This window comes from Eptatretus burgeri, chromosome 8 (genome assembly GCF_056783735.1).
Source record: "Eptatretus burgeri isolate ZD-2024b chromosome 8, Ebu_testis_v1, whole genome shotgun sequence".
Lineage (NCBI taxonomy): Eukaryota > Metazoa > Chordata > Myxini > Myxiniformes > Myxinidae > Eptatretus > Eptatretus burgeri.
Genome location: NC_140968.1, coordinates 62,210,925 through 62,230,545, shown reverse-complemented (window position 1 = coordinate 62,230,545; position 19,621 = coordinate 62,210,925). Strand labels below are relative to the sequence as shown.

Below are 19,621 nucleotides of genomic sequence, written 5' to 3'. Positions count from 1 at the left end.
TGTTTGTATCCGTTAATCCATATACATTAATAGAAAGATTATTCTTTTTCTCAAATTTAGGAATATCTGTTAGTGGCATTGGGAATTTAAAATCTTTAATGTCCAAGGTATTCTCATATTTCATATATTGTTTTACTCTTTCTGAATTACATTTTGGTGGATGTAAGTGAGCAAGAACAGACCAGAGAAAACATTTATTATCATTATTCTTAATATTAACAACTGCCTTCTTTCGTTTTATTTCTTTTGGTAATTCAATATAAGAAGAAGCTTTAAGAGGGTTTGATTTTAGAATGTGTATATCTAAAAAGAAGATTTTTTTTTAATATTGAATCCACTTCCTACCACTGTATTATCAACATCCTCCTCTTATCTTGTTAGTTCTTCATAAACCCCACTATTCAAAAAATCTTGAAATGATGTTATAAAATGAAGATCTGTTCTCATATAAGGAGTTTGTTCTTCATCTTGTCTTTTCATATTCATTTTCACTCCCAGATAAAACTTTAAAGTTTTCATTTCTTTTAATGTCTTTTTAATAAATTTTTCAACATCAGGTTTCACTATTTCAATTGATTCAACTATTGATGATGGGCCAGGTTCTCCAAATTGAAAAATCCTTATTTTTATATGCCCTTTAAATGCCCCATCAGTGTTTTCAATATAATAGTCTCCCTTTACTTTAAACTCATTTTTCTTGTGTTTTTGTGATTGAAGATGTCTATTATAACTACTCTTCAAAACATCCTTTGAGCAGATATCACAATGTTTTCTTTCCAACTCAAGAGGGGATATTTTATGAAATAGATTAAATGTGTGTTTGTTGGTTTGGAGGTGTTTTCTATAATGTTTATATTCGTGATTACAAACATCGCAGTATATTGTATTCACCATATTTATACAATAAAACTTTGCTTAAACTAAAATTTTCTTGATGAAAATTTCGTTTATTTTACAGGTGAATCTGTGCTTAAACTTAAATTTTCTTGATGAAAATTTCATTTATTTTACAGGTGAATCTGTGCTTAAACTAAAATTTTCTTGATGAAAATTTCGTTTATTTTACAGGTGAATCTGTGCTTAAAACCATTTTATCCTCCAACTTTTTCATTTAATAAATACAATGTTTCAAGACACAAAAGCCAAGTTTCAATCAATCTCTTCATTTGTTAAAGATGCTGAGAAATATGTCAAGGATGTAAAATTGAACAAAGATAAATATAACAACTATTGGATAAAAACAATTATGGTGGATATGATGAGTTCTTCAATTTACTTCAGTGGAAGGGCTTTTAGTATACCTGGAAGAACATCAATTAAGGTATCTCTAACAAAAGTTTCTCCTATCCTTCTGGCAATATATTCAAAACTAGAAAAAGCAATGAAACAAGAAAAGGTATCAAAAAATAAAAACCTTATGGATGAAGCTTTAGAAAGAAAAGATAAGACCATCTGTAATATGCAAGGAGAAATTTGTATTTTTTTCAACAACCCTAAAGATATAAATCCTGATGAAATAAAGGATGTTAATATATCAGGTGAAATGACATTTCGTTCAATTGTAGTTAAGGATCATTTTAAAATTACCTTTAATATAAAAAATGTAGCAGTTGAATCTGTTAATGAAAAAAATGTATGTCGATATCGATGGTAATGTTTTTTCTACTAATTAAATGAGTCAATATTCAACTGAAGATTTTGAAGATTATGAGAGTGATTATGATACCGAGAGTTTGCATTCAAACGATAGTTATGACACCGAGAGTTTGTGTTCAAATGATAGTTATGAAAGTATAGATGATTCTTAAAGTATCGAAGATAATATCGAAGATGAATTTCAGTTTAAGTAAAGTTTTACTTTATAAATATGAATAGTTTACTCGATTTTGAGCCTCTTGAATTCCATGATTCTCCATATGACAAATTTGAGAATTGTCCTGCGTGTGAAAGACGGGGATTAAACACAGAGTCAAAAGCCTATAAACAATGTATATTCTGTGATTATCTTCTAATTAATGATAATCAAAAATATAAAAAGGAAAATAATTCTTTTAGAATTACACCAAAAATGAATTACTTTACAAGATTGATTAGAGAAATGAATGTAAAGTACGAGGGTGATAACACACCTTTCCTTACAAGGGAAGAAACTGAACGTATTAGAGAAATGTTCAAAGGATTGTTGTTATATATTATTCATGGATGTGATTTTCAGGGAAATATCAACACAAGATATTGCATAAATAAAATAATGGATTATCTTGAAATTAAACCTGAACTTAGGATAAAATATAGAATTTCGAAAAAAGCCAATAATAAATTAAATAACCTGTTTTCCAAATATATAAATGAATGATTTTTTACCCATTTGGGAAAATAAGATAAAATTTGACAACCATAAAAATCTCCCAAATTCATTAAGATGCCTCATAGTTGGTTCAAGTGGATGTGGAAAAACCTGCTTACTTTTGAAGATGCTCCTCACTCCCAACTTTTTAGATTATGATAATTTAATAATTTTCACAAAGTCGAGTTTTCAACCAGAGTATCAACTACTCTCACAAGGTTTTAATGCTGGTCTTCACAAAGAAGATATAATCGGTTTATTTAAACTTCAAAAAAACCTAAATGATTTTAACATTGAAGATATAATACAACTATTTTGTGATACACAGAGATGTAAAAAGAAATCAAAACCGATAACTTGTATTCTGAGTGATAATACGGATGATATACCGTCTCCCCAAGATTTGGATAAATCCAAAAAGAACCTCGTTATCTTTGATGATTGTGTTAATGAGAGAAACCAAACGGTAATGGACAGCTACTACACAAGAGGGAGACATTCTTCTTGTAATTGTATTTATCTTAGTCAATTGTACTTTCAACTTCCTCGTGGTTCCATCAGAAACAATGCTAATACTTTTATTTTATTCAAGTTAAATTCAATAGATATAAACAATTTTTGGAGAGACAATTGTTCTACATTATGTAGTAAAAAGGAATTTGGGGATTACATGAAACACACGACTGAAAAATATAAATATATTGTTGTGAAACAAGATGAGATATTAAATGATATTTTTCAATAAATAAAAATGATGCGAAAGAAAGAGCAAGAAGATTTAGGGAACATCAAGAGTTGGTTTCAAAAGTTGTAAAACAACAGGAAGACATAAAGAAGAAACGCAGACAAAAACTAACGGGTGAAGAAGCATTTGAAAGAAAACAAGAGAAATTTTTTAAACCACTTTTAAAAACTTCCCAAGAAAAAATTATAGATGTTTCCACAGTTCCCACAATAAAATATACTCCCAGAAAGCTCCAAATGTTAAAAGATTTCAGTCAAATGACGGAGGAAGAATTAGAGCATATTGGAGAATTAGAATATCATGATGAAGAATTATTTCAACAACTGGAAGAGATTAATCAACCCCCTGATTATATTGTGAATGCTGTTCAAAACAATGAATATTCAGCGGATTCAAAAACCAAAGCAGGACTCATTCCAACAGAACAATCAGCAATATTTCATCTTGTTCAAGAAAAGGTATTGATATTTAATGATGAATTAAGGTTCTTAGGTTCTGCTCAACCCCCTGTTAAACTAACTCCGAGATTAATGTTTCTTCTCACAAAAGATGGAAGACAAGGTTCAACTGTGAGGGATGAATCAAAGTATATTGATAAACCATTGGATATGGAAAATAATGATGATAGAGTATATATTGATCTGCTGAACACTCTAAATTATAAGGTTATTCTTTCTGGTAAAAGTAGGAAGAATGAGAAGGAGAAACACATTATTCAGGCTTTAAGTATCCTTGGTTCAGGTGTTAGTTTTCTTCCAAATGACCCATCGCAATTAGTTAATAGACTGTTATTGTTGTTAGGCAGTAAGAATGCTGGAAATAACAATTGTTTTAATGAAGCATCAGCCATTTTAGAGCAGTTGATGAACATGAAAATAATTAATAAATATCAATATAAAGACATTTTATCTCATTAAATAAGATGAGAAGCACAATCCTTAGTTTCAATTTCACAACAAGCGACCACACATCTTCATTCCCATACCCACTACAACTTGACACAACAAAAGAATATGAGGCATCTTTATTGTCCATGGAAACTTATAATACCTTATTTAATATAACCGAGAAAAATGACAAGTTTAGTTATAATCCGGGAAGTGGATACAATACGATAACAGTCTCACCCGGAGCATATGAGCTTTCTCAAATATCTTCCGAAATTGCTCGTCTTATAAAAGAACAGGGTGATGAACCAAAAAGTATTGTTATAAACATTCAAAAACATACTTCAAAATCAACGATTAAAGTTAAAAATAACTACAAGGTTGATTTCACAATTGATAATTCATTTAGAGAGTTATTGGGTTTCTCCTCAAAAAAGATTGAAACTAATGGGACGTTTTACAGTGATAATGTCATTCAAATATCCTCAGGAATAAATTCGGTGTTAATTCACTGTGATTTGATTGATGGTGCTTATAATGATGGAAAAAAAACAAATACAATATTTTCATTCAGCGCATACTCAACCCCAATTGGTTATAAATTCAATATGGAACCTAAAAATTTGGTTTATCTCCCTGTGTCAGGAAAAACCATACACAGAGTAAATTTTAGGATAACCGACCAAGATAATCGTGTGATTTCTTTTAATGGCGAAGTTATATCTATCAGAATTCACCTACGTGAAGTTTTCCAATAAATAAATACGATGGTTATTGTGAGGAAACATGAGTTGGGAAAATATAAAATAATTACAGGGGATGGGATGTTCCTTTCCCCATACTACAAGGGTGAAGGTATGTATCTTGGTAGAGGATACTATAAACCTAAGAGACAAAGGGGTGTTGGACATCAATTTAGAGAAGATGGGATAATTGATACTCTCATGGGTATTGGTTCAACTATTCTTAAACATAAAGATCTAATTGGTTCAACTGCTTCTGCTGTGGGAAATGTAGCAGGTGCTGTAAAGAGTATAAAAGATGCTCAGAAGGAATCTCATAAATTACAAGCAATAAAAGAAATTAAGAAAGGCAAAACTCAGTTGTCCGCCCAAGAACGACAGAAAATAATTCAAATACTTGGATCAGGGTTTCAAAAGTTTTAACATCTTTTTTCCTAAATAAATACAAGTATGGAAGCAATTGATAGTATCTATGATTTGGATGATACTATTATTATCTCAAACTCCACTAAAAAAGAAGATTACTTCAAGGTAAATGCAATAACTGGAACAGACTGGAATACGAATGGTACAAAAAGTTTTGAAATAAATAATCAACAAACCTATTTGAATCTCTCCGAAAGTTTCTTGTTGTGTAAATTTAAATTCACTGAGGCTGGGAATAACACAAACGCTACACTTGTAAATGATTTCTTCTGGAAATTGTTTGATAGTGTGCGTTTGTATATTGGAACACAAGAAGTTGAAGCGGTTGATTATGTCTCTGCTGTATCTGAAATGATGAAATTTACACTCTATACATTCAGTGATAGAATGGGAAAGGGGTCTGCCGAAGGTTTTATTCCTGATATGTCAACGGGAACAAACACAGACCCTGGATATACTCAAAGGAAAGGAATGTATAATGATGATACAAAAGCAAAAAATAGTTTTACTGTGGCAGTTCCTCTTAAAGGTATATTTGGATTTTGTGATCATGATAAAGTTCTGTATGGTCTTAAAATTAGATTTCAACTACAAAGGAATGATAATGAAAATAGATTGCTTTTTGGTGTTGGTAGTGCTTTTGGTGAACAGAATAAATTTGTAATTGAGGAAATGAGTTGGTATATCAGTGAATATACTCCTAATCTTAAAACAGAAGAGATGTTGAATAGAAGACTTAACTCAAAGAAACCACTCAGTGTATCATACCTCAAAAGAAGATGTCAACACGTTAAACTCAACCAAACTACTTACACGTGGAATTTGGGTGATCTGGAAGGAAAGCCACGATATCTGTGGATCATTTTTAAAAAGCCAGATGGTGATACTGCGACTGATAAGAATAATGCATTGAGTGATAATGCTAAGGTGAAACAACTTCACGTTTCTCTAGATGGAACATTTTATCCACGAGATAGATTGGAAATTAATTGGGAAAAAAATGATTTTGCTGAAGCATACAAGTCTTACCAAAAGGTGTGTGAAAGTAATGTAAATAAAGAACCTATTTTGGATATGACAGCATTTAAAAGTTTGTATACAATCTATGCGTTTGACCTGAGCGCTCAAAAGGAAACTATAAAGTCTAATCGAGTGGATACTTCCCTATACATTGAAAGAGGAGAGAGTGAAGAAGTTGATACATATTGTTTGCTTTTGGAAGAAACAGAATTGCAGATTAATACAGATAATGGTGTGATGATTAGTCTCACATAATTTTTTGTTAAATAAATGAGTGGCAAAGTACCAACTGGGGTATATGTTAATCAAATCAATCTTCATAAACTATCATCTTGTGTTCAAAATCAAAAGCCTTGTACGATTAACGCTAATACAATTCAGAGAAAAGGAGCAGTAAGAATTGACGTTTTGCTCACAAGAGAACAGGTTAAAATCTTGAATGACACTGGCTCACTTAAAATTAAAATGACAAAACCAATGTTGAAAAAATATTTAATAAGAGAGACGAGTGGAGGATTTCTCCCATTTCTAATTCCTTTTTTTGCTGGTTTAAGTGCGGTTGGAGCATTGACGGGTGGTATTTCAACAGCGGTGAAAACTGCCAACGAAAGGAAGGCTCAACTCCAGGCTCAAAAAGAATTGGAAAGACATAACAAAGAGTTGGAGAAACAAATTAGTGGAAGTGGTGTAATTGTAGATTTTGCTGAAAAACTTGAAGGTCTGCCTGATAAAGCGAGATTGTTAGTTGGAGATATGCTTTCTTCTATAGCACAAGCAGGTGTAAAATTAACGAAAAGAGGTAATGGATTATATCTTTCTAATAAATAAATGAGCATTGATGAGTGGTTGAAAGAATTTGGAAAGAATACAACATCAAATTTACAACTTGTCAAATATTGTAAGAAATTAAAAATTCATAATGTGGTTATTTGTATGAGAGATGAATTAACAAATGTGCAGAAACATACAAAGAATATTATTATGAACTTAGAAGATAATAATGGGAACGGTTCTCATTGGGTTTGTATTTTTAATAGTCAAGACAAATATTATTTTGATAGTTTTGGTCTTCCACCACCTGTTGAAGTCATAAAATTCTTACAGAATGGTGTTTATCAAACATTTCAAGTCCAAGAATTAAATTCCAAGTGTTGTGGTCAATTATGCCTATATGTGTTATTTCAACTCAACAAAAATAAAAATTTTTATGATATTATTTTTAATCTAATATAAATGACTTATGTTGGTAAAGATGGTTCTATCTTTGGTGTATCTCAAGAACTGGATATTGATTTATCAAATTATTACACAAAGGCACAGGCTGAACGACATAAATATAATATAACCAAAAATATTAACATGAAAAATGCTTATAAATTAAAAAATTATCCAAGCCCAACTGACGCGAATGACTTGGTGAGATTAAGCGATTTATCACAATATATATCCTTAAATAAAACGGCCGTGTATTCCAAAGATACAGAAGTGTTGATATTATCTCCAGGTCATACAGAAGTCACAGTTCGAATTAAAATAATTTTTTATAAAGAAGGGCGTATCGTTTGTATGAGAATATAACAATGGGGGTATGATATGAATGATTTAGGGTATAATTGGTCATTTAAAATTAACCTCGAAGACCTGGAACAATTAAATCAGTCTCGTAAGGAAGAATATTATCCACTTGGTATCGAGAATGAGTTTTGTGGGGCCACGATTAGTAAACAACAAATAAAATAATTTAATAAGGGCAAATATAATAATGGTTTTGCCCTTGTTTATCTCATGAAAACAGAAAAAACAGGATTATATATAATAAGTAAGGAAATACAAAATGATTTAACTATGGGAAGATGGGGAGGTGTTTCGTGCCATAATATTATTCTAACATATATTTATAATACATAAATGACAGCAAGAAGGCTTCATGAAAATTATCATTTCTGTTTCCAAGCATACCTTCAAGAAAAGGGTATTCGGTATTTTAATAAATATGTTCTACAACATAAGAATGAGGTATTTTCAATAAAAGATTGGCATTATGCTGATGTTGATAAACCGACAACTTTAGATTTAATTAGAATGTTAAATAATGAAAAAAATATGAAGTTAAGAAAAGGTAAGGCTCTTTTAGAAATTCAAAAGAAATTTTATTGGTTTCCTGTTGTAAAAAAAATTATTTTGGATTCAGGAATAACAAGAAATCCTGATGAATATATGTATAATATTCTATGGGGTGTAAGCGATTCAAGGATAGTAAGGGATGAGGAAGGAGTTGAAGAAGAGAGGGAAGAGGAGGAAAAGGAGGAGAGGGAGAAGAACGAGAAGGCGGAAAAGGAGAAGAGAGAGGGAGGAAAGAGAGAGAATAAATAAATATCAAAATATAGAAACCAGTGAGATTCAAAAAAGAATAGGGGTATTATAGAAAATAACTCAACCCACCGAGGAGGAAAACAAAGAATTAACAAGTCTATTTACAATACTTTCGACATGAATATTGATATCGACAAGCTATTCATTTTAATTCAAGTTTTTCATTTTTTTTTTTCTTGAATAAATGGAGGAGAGAGTGAAGGCATTTCTAAGGATTCTTTATGTTTTAAAAATTAAGATTCAAATGTGCATGTTGGAAACTAAAAAGGTTTTTGCACTCTGCAGGAATTTTTCTCATAAATAAATGAGTTATTGTCTCAAATGTAAAAAGAAAACTAATGCTAAAAATATTTCATATATTAAAAGTAAAAATAACAGGGTTATACAAAAAGGTATATGCTCGGTGTGTGGTTCAAAAAAAAATCAATTTATCTCCCAACACAAACTAGGAGGAGATATACAAAAGTTTTTATCAGGAAGTAAATTTACAACTACTGGAATACCAGGGGAATTACATCTTCCAGGGTATTCTTTCTGTGGTCCAGGCACAAACTTGGATAAAAGATTAGATGAGGCAGACAATCCTAAATCCTGGAGTAAGCCTATCAATAGAGTTGATGAAGTGTGCATGAGACACGATATTGATTATGGGAATACCACAACGTTGGAAGAAAAGCATGAAGCCGATAGAGAAATGTTGTATAATTTGTCTCTGATACAAAATCCAACCTTGAGAGAAAAAGTTGATCGGTTCATTGTGAAGAAGATGATCAGTGCTAAATTGAAACTTGGACTTGGAAATTCAAAAAACTTATAGGCTCTAATGATGCCATTAAGACTGAAGAGCAATTAGCTGATGAATTACATAAACCAATATTCACAAAGTTTCAGAGAAGGAAAGTTTATTCCAAGGAAGTTGATTATATCTGGTCTGCTGATTTGATTGAACTCAATAATGATAAGGGGTACAAGTATGCTTTAACCGTTATTGATTTGAGGAGTAGATATGCGTGGGTTGTCCCTTTAAAAAACAAAACAGGTAATACTCTTATGTTAGCTTTTCAACAGATATTTAATAAAAGTAAGAGAAAACCTAAAAAATTGTGGACTGATGAGGGTAGAGAGTTTTATAACAAGACATTTATGAATTTTCTAAAAAATAACTATTACATTATACAGTACCTTTAATGAAGGGAAGGCAATTGTTGTTGAACGTTTTAATCGTACCTTAAAAGAGAGACTATATAAAAAATTCACACAACTCGGTTCAAAACAATGGTCATCTTTTATTCAGGATATTGTGGATAAGTATAATGACACGATTCACACGTCAACAAATATGAAACCATCAGAAACATTTACAAAATTAAAATATGAAAAAGAGATTAATGTCAGAAAACCTAAGTTCAAAGTTGGTGATATCGTAAGAATATATAGGTGGGAATCTCATTTTGAAAAGGGTTATACTAAACGATGGACGAACGAACTTTTTAAAATTGTTGATGTAATAGATACGGTTCCTTGGACTTATAAGGTATATGATTTGGAAGGGGAAGAGATTTTAGGTTCATTTTATTCACAGGAATTACAAAAGACAAAGATAAATTGAAATTTTTTGACTCCGCCCCTTTTTGACTCCACCCACACAAACCCCACACAAGCCCTGCCCACACAAACCCCACACAAGCTCCACACAAACCCCTCACAAGCTCCAATAAATTGAAATTTTTTGACTCCGCCCCTTTTTGACTCCGCCCACACACGCCCCTCCCACACAAACCCCACACAAACCCCACCACACACAAACCCCACCACACACAAACCCCACACAAACCCCACGACACACAAACCCCACACAAACCCCACACAAACCCCACACAAACCCCACACAAACCCCACACAAACCCCACACAAACCCCACACAAGCTCCACATAAGCTCCACACAAGCTCCACACAAAAACTCCACACAAGCTCCACACACACAAACCCCACACAAGCTCCACCCATATTCATCATATTCACATAATTAGTGATTAGTTAATTAGTTCCCCACACACAACATGTTTATTTAATTAAAAAAATATCCACCCATCCACACAAGCTCCACTCATCCACCCATCCACCCATCTCTCCACCCATCCATTTATCCACACAAACCTCATCCACATAAGCCTCATCCACATTCACCCCTCCCACATAAGCTCCACCCACATAAACCCCTGTCCACATAAACCCTGCCCACATAAACCCCTCCCACATAACCCCTGCCTACACAAGCTCCACACAAAAACTCCACACACATAAACCCTGTCCACATAAACCCCTCCCACACAAGCTCCACCCACATAAACCCCGCCCACACAAGCCCCACCCACACAAGCCCCACCCACACAAGCCCCACCCACCCACACCCCGCCCACACAAGCTCCACCAACATAAACCCCACCCACACAAGCCCCGCCCACACAAGCCCCACCCCCTCATCCCCCCTGTGCGCCCCCACCTTTGACCCACCACCTCCCTCATCCCACCCCCACCCTTCCCCACACACACACATGGGGAGGGGAGGGATGGGATGAGGGGGTGATGGGTCATTGGGGGAGCACACCTACCCCCCATCCCCCCTCCCTCTCCTTCATGTCTTGATTCTCTTTTTGAAATTCAGAATCAAGTAATTGTAAACAAAACAAATATAATTTATTAATATTGAAAATATTAAATATTCATTTGCGAGAATGTATAATCTTTCCCAGCAATCTTCTTCAGATGTCTTGTGATTTCGAAACTCAGACACCATATTCTGTTTTGAAACAAAAAGTGGATAATAATATGGTTTTATAAAGATAATTACATGGTAATATGAGTAAGCCTCGTTGACCACTGAATTAACACACCAGGAGCCTGTCATCCTTTCAAGGTCAATAAAATGAATTCCAGTGTACTGACAAAACCGCGTCCAAACTAATGATGCAACCAACATAAGACGACATTCTAAAGAGAGAGTGATATTAATAATAATTCAGAAACATTTACCTCCAGAAAAACATGTGTTGTACAAGATTGCTTCAACAGCTGATGTTGTGTGATAGTGCTGAAAAAAAATAAAATAATAAGTCAAGGGTATAGATGAAGAGACAGACAGAGAGAGAGATACAAACAGACAGGGAAAGCAACACACACACACACACACACACACACACACACACACACACACACACACACACACACACACACACACACACACACACACACACACACACACACACACACACACACACACACACACATACACACCCATACACACACATACACACACATACCCACACATACACACACATACACACACACACACACACACACACACATACACACACATACACACACATACACACACATACACACACATACACACACATACACACACATACACACACATACACACACATACACACACATACACACACATACACACACATACACACACATACACACACATACACACACATACACACACATACACACACATACACACATACACACACATACACACACATACACACACATACACACACATACAGACACATACAGACACATACAGACACATAGACACATAGACACACACATAGACACACATATATATACACACACACGTGTCTCACCATTGGTTTAATTCATTCGAGATCAGAGACCGTGATAAGACTTCGTACCAGTCATTATAAATCATTGACCTCTTCAATAAGAGCAGAGAGAGGTAGGTAGAAAGACAGACAGAGAGAGACACACACATACACACACACACACACACACACACACACACACACACACACACACACACACACACACACACACACGTGTCTCACCATTGGTTTAATTCCTTCGAGATCAGAGGACGTGATAAGACTTCGTACCACTCATTATAAATGTCTTTCAATTCTCTTCTAAAATCATTGATCTCTTCAATAAGAGTATTCATTTGATGCACCTCATCGTGATATGTAAACTCAATTTCTTCCAACGACCTGTCAGGAAAAAAAAAATATATATCATAATTATCATGATTTAATTTAAAATCGATTGCTTCATCGTTCAAAGAGGAACCAACTTACCAACTTTGTAGTGAGCTGTTGTCTTCATCGGAAGAAAGATCGCTCATGTCTCAGTTGTAAAAATGAAAATCCCGTCTGGCAGAAACTTTGTCTGGCGAATCACTTATAAAGCAACGATGAGGAGATTGCTTAATCATTGGGTATCGACACAGGAAATGACAGCTTGGAAAATAACTGGGAGATATATTCTCAAATTGTATGAATCATTTCCAAAACATACTTAAAATGGTTTTGATTCAAATGTTTTCAGTTCGTGTTTTGAGATAAAATATAAACAAGAGACCTTGTCTCACAGAATAGTTCCTGTTTTTTCACAGCATGACTGTCTAAAACCACTTCCTCATTCACACAGCACGACCGTGTCAAAAAAACACTTCCTCATTTTCACGGCATGAACTGAAAACATTTGAAACAAAACTTTTTTTATGGCGTGGTTTATACACAAAAATGATTTGCAACTCAGGAGGTGGTCAGATGAGATCATTAAGAGAAGCTTATCATTTCGTAATGGCACAAAAGGGGTATCTTAAAAAAATATAAAGATTCAAATGTTTTGTTTTTCAATATTTTAGATGGGGATTATTGTGCAAAGAAAATTAAACTATTGAAGGAATTTGAGAATGAACAAATGTTTATAGGTTCAATGAGTGAGCTAAACAATATGCATCGGTTATTTGATAAAGAGTGTACCGAGGCTTAGACGTTTCAGATATTTCTTTAGAATCACCTTTAACAAATCTTTATATTGTTGTATGGGTTCTTTGAATAGAGAGCCCCTAGGTTAAAAGGGGAGACAAATAAATATACCTTGGGCTAAAAAGGGGATTTATTTTTTTAGGGGAAAAAAAAGAAAAATTTCATGGCTGAAAATCCCCCATTCATTTACATGGGGAAAAGTGAGCCAGAACCAGTATTCTTTACCTACTTACCTCGTAATATTGCAAAACAATTTATTTCACTAAATATATTGGCAAGTTATACAGGAAATATATTTTATTGATATGTTTATTTGTTTACCCAGCAGGTGAAAAACAAAAATACAAATTACCATAAAATGGGGAAACTTCACCACCTTTGGGTTACTTTGCCTTATTTGTGGAGTTATATTAACTGGCAAGTAACTGCAGAAATTCCATGTAATATAAAATGCGACTTCAACAGATCTCTCACCATTCCCTGTTTGCTTGTCGCACTGTCACTCAGTCGCTGGCAGTCATGCCACACCATCCCTCGGATATTACTGGTTTCCATCTAAGTTATGCTAACATATGCCAGGTGTGAAATCAGTCGAAACAGCATCCAATTTACAAGATATGAATACCTAAACTCTGTGTTTGCTTCTAAATCTTGGGTCCCAAACCCATCACTTTCTGTATCCACCTTACCCAGTCCCACACAGCTGTTCCTGGACTCTGTGTCCTTTTCTCCCGACAGGGTGGAGATTTTCTGTCAACCCTCAACTCAGATTATTCTGCAACCGGTCCAGACGACATCAGCCCACATGTCCTAAAACCTGCTCTGCTGGTCTTGCTCACCTTCTCTCTAGTCTATTCACCCTTTTGTTTGCTCAAGGTCATCTGCCATCTACTTGGACATCAGCAAACATTACCGCCCTGCATAAAAAGGTACAAAAACAGATCCCTGCAACTACAGACCAATCAGCCTTCTGCCAATCATCAGGAAGGTTATGGAATCCATCATCGCTTGCAATATCAAATCCTTCCTCTTCTCCAATGGCTTGAGTTCCGATCATCAATTTGGATTCAGACCAGGTCACTCGACCCTGGACATGCTGCTTCTGCTTTCCCAACAATGGAAGGATGTACTCAATGTCAGACATGAGATCAGAGCCATCTCCAAAGACATATCGCGAGCTTTCAATATGGTCTGGCACCCTGCCATGCTCACCAAACTCTCTTCCGATGGTATCCAAAGCAATCTCCACTCATGGCTTGCAGACCTCCTCTCCTGTCGCAATCAACACGTGGCTCTTAATGGAATTCTCTCATGTTCTCTTCTTGTCCCGGCTGGAGTTCCTCAAGGCAGCGTTCTGGGCCCTGTGCTTCTTCTCGTTTTCTTCAATGATCTCTCTGACTCTGGAAAATCCTCTTTATCTCCTTGCTGATGACTCCACCCTCTGCCATACAATCTGTCATCCTTCAGATCGGCAGGCAGCAGCCTCTTCACTCTCTGCAGATCTGGATAAAATCACAAGCTGGTCCAACACATGGAACATGTCTTTCAATCCTGACAAATCTCACACTCTCACAATGTTTCTCCTGTGTGGTATGATACATCCCCCAGTTTTAATGATGGATTTCCCATACTCAAAAGAATAATGATTGATTTTGAAATCTTCCAACCATCTCCCGAATGGTGCTTCTCCACCACTTTATGTCTGATTTCCTTGGAAAATCCTTGGTCTTCATGTTTGCCTTGTTGGTTGACCAGGTGAGTTGCACATTAAAACTCCTTGGATAAGTGGGGGAGCTCAATAAACCAATGAATCTATACAGGTGAAACCGATTACAGTTATTTTGTAACCTTTCAAACAAATGATTTGCTCCTGAAGTGATTTCGGGTTAATTAGGCAAAGGGTTTAAATATTTATGCAACTGAGAATCATCTAATTTTCCCTGTTAATTTAACTTGTTGACATTTTATCTGCATTTTTTTTTAAGCTTTATCACTTTGGAGTAGCTTGTGAAGACTCTATGTATTAAGTTTGATTTGAAAGCACCATGAAACTGGAATGCCATTCGGTACAGCACATTCCTCCGCTAAGCTGATTAGTTTACGTTTTGTATCTCAATGAAAGGCCGTATCTGGATTCGGACCTAAACTAAAATTTAATTGGCTTGTTCTCACCTAACCAACTCATCAAACAAGTTTCAGCTGGATCCATCCATAACTCTTTTTGAGATATCGTGCTATGTATTGTTTTAGCCCAATCACTCAATGCTGAAGAATCACTTAAGAATTCCTCAGATCCGGATTTGGATCTTCACCAAAATTGAATCAATTCTTCCTTATCACATACCCAACCGACACACCCAATTTGATCTGAATCTGTCCCAATCTTTTTGAGATATTCTGCAAACAGACAATTAGATCTCCTCATGTCTCTGTTCTCCACTGTTTTTTCCTTCCCTCTCCCACCCCTCTTGCCTCCTGCTCCCCTTGTACATTCTCTGTGTTAGCTCTCATACAAGCCTCAACAGTGTATACAAAAAAAGAACAACAGACAAACAAACAAGCAGTCATAGACTGGTACTTATGAAATCGTCAACTTGACCTCTGACCTTGTCTAATAAAAGCTGTCTCGAAAGAAGGTATCGATGCAAACCAGAAGTTTCTACGATGATTCTTTACCAAACCATCAAAAATCGAATGTTTGACTTCACTGTGACCTTGACCTTTGACCGATTTTGACCAAAATCTAATCAGCGCAAGCCATCACCCTCCTGAATCACGTGGTGTAATTTCACATTGGTAGCTTCTTCCGTTCTCGAGTTATCGTGCCTACACACAAACACACAAACAAACACACACACACACAAACACAAACAGATTACTGAAGTCATCAATACACTTACGAAATCTTTAGATTTCGTAAGTAACAAACAGACAGGTAGACAGACATGGGTGAAAATATAACCTCCTTCCACTTTCGGTGGCAAAGGTAAAAAGCTCAGGTGGCATCAAAATGTGAGAACTTTGGATGTAGGTGAATACTTCTGCAGGCCACTGTACGTACATACATACATACATACATACATACATACATACATACATACATACATACATACATATGCCGAATTTTAATTTGACGATCCATCGTTTGTTTATGAGACCAACAATTAGGATAATTTACTGGTATGCTTCTTTTACCATTCTAATCTATGTGATTACAGGTTGGAATAATCTAACCTGTTTGGGTTTTTCATACGAAATGCATTAAGAATTTTTTTTCAACAATATAAGTGGTGAAGTTGCCTTATATTTCGATTAACTCCATCAGCAAAGGCAAAACCACTGTCGTGGCAAAGTTACCAGAGAAATATGGAAAACTTTTCCAGTAAATTGATTATGCCTTCTTTTCGGGAAACAATCACATGAAATTGTTTTTCAAACAACTCATTGTCATTGATCTAAACACTTATGTGAATACCTCTAACCTACCCTGTCAGGCCGTTAGCTAGCAGGATGATGAAGTTATTCCGGTTGACAAAAGTGTACCATTGTAGTGTATCATATCGGGAGACAAGAGATCAATGTTGATTATGATGAGTACAATGCATCAACAGTTAATTAATTTGAAAGTATTTTCAGCTTTTTCTTTTGATAAGCCCAAACAATATTTTAATCGAAGTTATGGCTCATGGAAGAGATAGATAACATGGGGTGGCAGATCGACAGACTGACATGTGGTGGGAAGGAAACAGGCCGCTGACAGCTATATTTTAAACAAAAACAGATGCATGTATGGGAGTGGCAGGCAGGATTAGAGGTAGAGGATCAGTGAGTTTTTCAAAAAATCTCAGTAATGGGTACAGGAGACAGTCTTGGAGGACTGGAGAAAACATCACGAGATACATACAAGGATTCGCTTCCACAAGCGAGAGAAAAGTGGGATGAAGTAGTGGAGGTGAGCATCAAGCTTGCATTTGTGGAATGTAACTAGGTATGTAACATCTGTCCTTCCCAATCTGCCACCCCCCCCCCCAAAAAAAAAAATTCCCCTGACTCATTGACATCCATGTGCTGTTTTGTGCCCCACAGGCTGGGTTTGGTTACGGACTGCCCATCTCACGGCTGTATGCACGTTACTTCCAAGGAGAACTCAATCTTTTATCCCTGGAGGGTTTTGGCACTGATGCCTTCATCTATTTGAAGGCAAGCTTCTCTTCAAAATGATCAGAGTGAAGACCTGTTTGTTACAGTGCTTGAACATAACTTAATAACATGAGAAAATGCAATTGTTATTATTGCTAGTAGCAAAGATCTCTTCCTACGGATGGGAGAATGAGGAAGCAGGACTTGCAGTACATGTTTACTATAGCAACATGTAAAACACACAAGCAAAGAATGTCTTCCCTCTTGGGGATAGCGGGGGTAATGGGTAAGGTGTTAAAGGGGGCAGGGAAAAGATAAGGTAAGATAGAGGATAGAGAGGATTTAGGGATAGGTAAAATATCCAGGAGCCAGTATTTTTGTCCAGCATCACCATGTGCAATCCAGACGGGGGAAACATCCAATAGAATTTCCATTTCCGGTTTCCTGGTCGTAGTTGCTTCTCTTGGTCCACCGAGTGATATTTTGTACTTCCAGAAAGCGAAGGAATCGTTATGGATTTGTCTGTGCTGTCATCAATTTTATGTTCTCTGCTTGTGTCAATTGTTATAGGGTGAGTGCTTATTCCAGAGTTTGTTTTCTTGTTTGTTTTTAGGCTCAGATAGTTTTGGGCCGACCTTTTTTTCAACCATTTCCCAAATCCACTCACGTTGTTTCCATCCCTTCTGTCCGATAATTATTCACCAATCTCACTTTAATTCCTTTCTTATCCATCTGTAAAGTTAATCAAACAATAAAAAACCTTCTTCTTATTCTTATTCTTATTCTTATTCTTATTCTTATTCTTCGACCTCTTATTCTTATTCTTCTTCCTCTTATTCTTCTTCCTCTTATTCTTCGTCCTCTTATTCTTCGTCCTCTTATTCTTCGTCCTCTTATTCTTTTTCTTCTTCCACCCATCTCTCTCCATCAGTATTTAACCTTTTTTAAATGGCAACTTAAAAATGTTCAATGTCCCCATATACTTTCTTCCAAACACCTTTCTTCCAGACTGCTTTCAATTCTCCTCTTCTCTCCATCCCTTGATGACTTTTAAATTCCTGCCTTATGCACCATCATGTTCATATAGTGCTATCTTTATTCATGCCTTTAATCACCATTGTCATTCCAATCCTAATGTCTGTCTCCATCTCACTGCCCTTGGTTTCCTTAAATCCAAACATTTTTCTACTTTGTGTGGAGCTACAGTGACAAGCTCGCTTACATCAGTACCCTCCCCCACTTCATCTTCATATCTGACTTCCCCACACCAAATGGTATAAATCTGAACACAATATATCATTTCTCATCCTGAAGACAGGCAGGCAGAATCGTCTTCCCTCTCTGCAGAATTTGATAGCATCAGGAGCTGGTCCAGCACTTGGAATATTTCTTTCAACCCTGCCAAATCCCTCACACTCACCCTGTCTCTCCAAAAGGACCATCTGGCAAACCCTCCTATCTACTTCAAAACAAACCACCTGTAGAGGTTGTCACTCAAATGTTTGGGCCTCACGGTCCTCACCATCAGCCATGATCTTTCTTGGGCAGACCATATTTCCAAGAACGCATCTCAAGCCATCCACCGTCTTGGCAACCTTCATCCTTTCCTTGGCCATTTGAACTTTTGACAACCTCCAAGGCCTTCATTCACAGCTTCATGGAGTACTGCTCTCCTCCTTGGGCTGACACCCCTGCCTCACACTTTGCCCTTCTTTGTACCATGGAAAGCTAGGTCCTCAAAATCATTGTGATCACCCACACCGAAGCTGAGTGTCTAGCGTGTTATTCTCATATCGCATAGAGGCTGGTGGACTCTGTATTCTACTGCCTCCTTTTTGGTCTTGCACTCTCTGCCCTCTCTTGCCTGTGTCCCTCACAAGTTTCTACAGGGTGCACACCTTCTGCCAGTAACCCTCTTTTTGTTAAAATCCCCCAATCCAGGCTCACTACCCACCTCCACTCTTGCCTGTGGAACCAACTTCCCCAGTCTGTTCTATCCCGTATTCTTCCCTCCAAGGCTTCAAGGCAGCTGTTCACCACTACCTCAGGTCACCCCCCCCCCCCAATCCATACTCATGATCTCTGTCTACTCAAAATGACCCTACTCTGAAGCACTCCCTTTTTCCATGTTATTGTG

The 19,621-nt window shown here is 36.0% G+C and overlaps 1 protein-coding gene and 1 long non-coding RNA gene across 4 annotated transcripts in view; one reads left to right on the top strand and one right to left on the bottom strand.

The window, feature by feature from the left end:
• LOC147021861 (pyruvate dehydrogenase (acetyl-transferring) kinase isozyme 2, mitochondrial-like) overlaps positions 1-19,621 on the top strand; it is a 116,775-nt gene that overhangs the window by 81,582 nt on the left and 15,572 nt on the right. For all 3 annotated transcript variants that reach the window (XM_085892278.1, XM_085892277.1, XM_085892279.1), the window contains one exon: positions 17,431-17,544. In XM_085892278.1, coding sequence (XP_085748404.1) covers positions 17,431-17,544 — 114 coding nt within the window. The remainder of the gene's footprint in view (positions 1-17,430; positions 17,545-19,621) is intronic.
• LOC147021862 (uncharacterized) lies at positions 11,170-12,734 on the bottom strand. The gene is made up of 3 exons (XR_015060614.1): positions 12,403-12,734; positions 11,576-11,633; positions 11,170-11,342 (listed from the first exon to the last, which is right to left on the bottom strand). It is a non-coding gene; the product is annotated as an uncharacterized LOC147021862 (long non-coding RNA).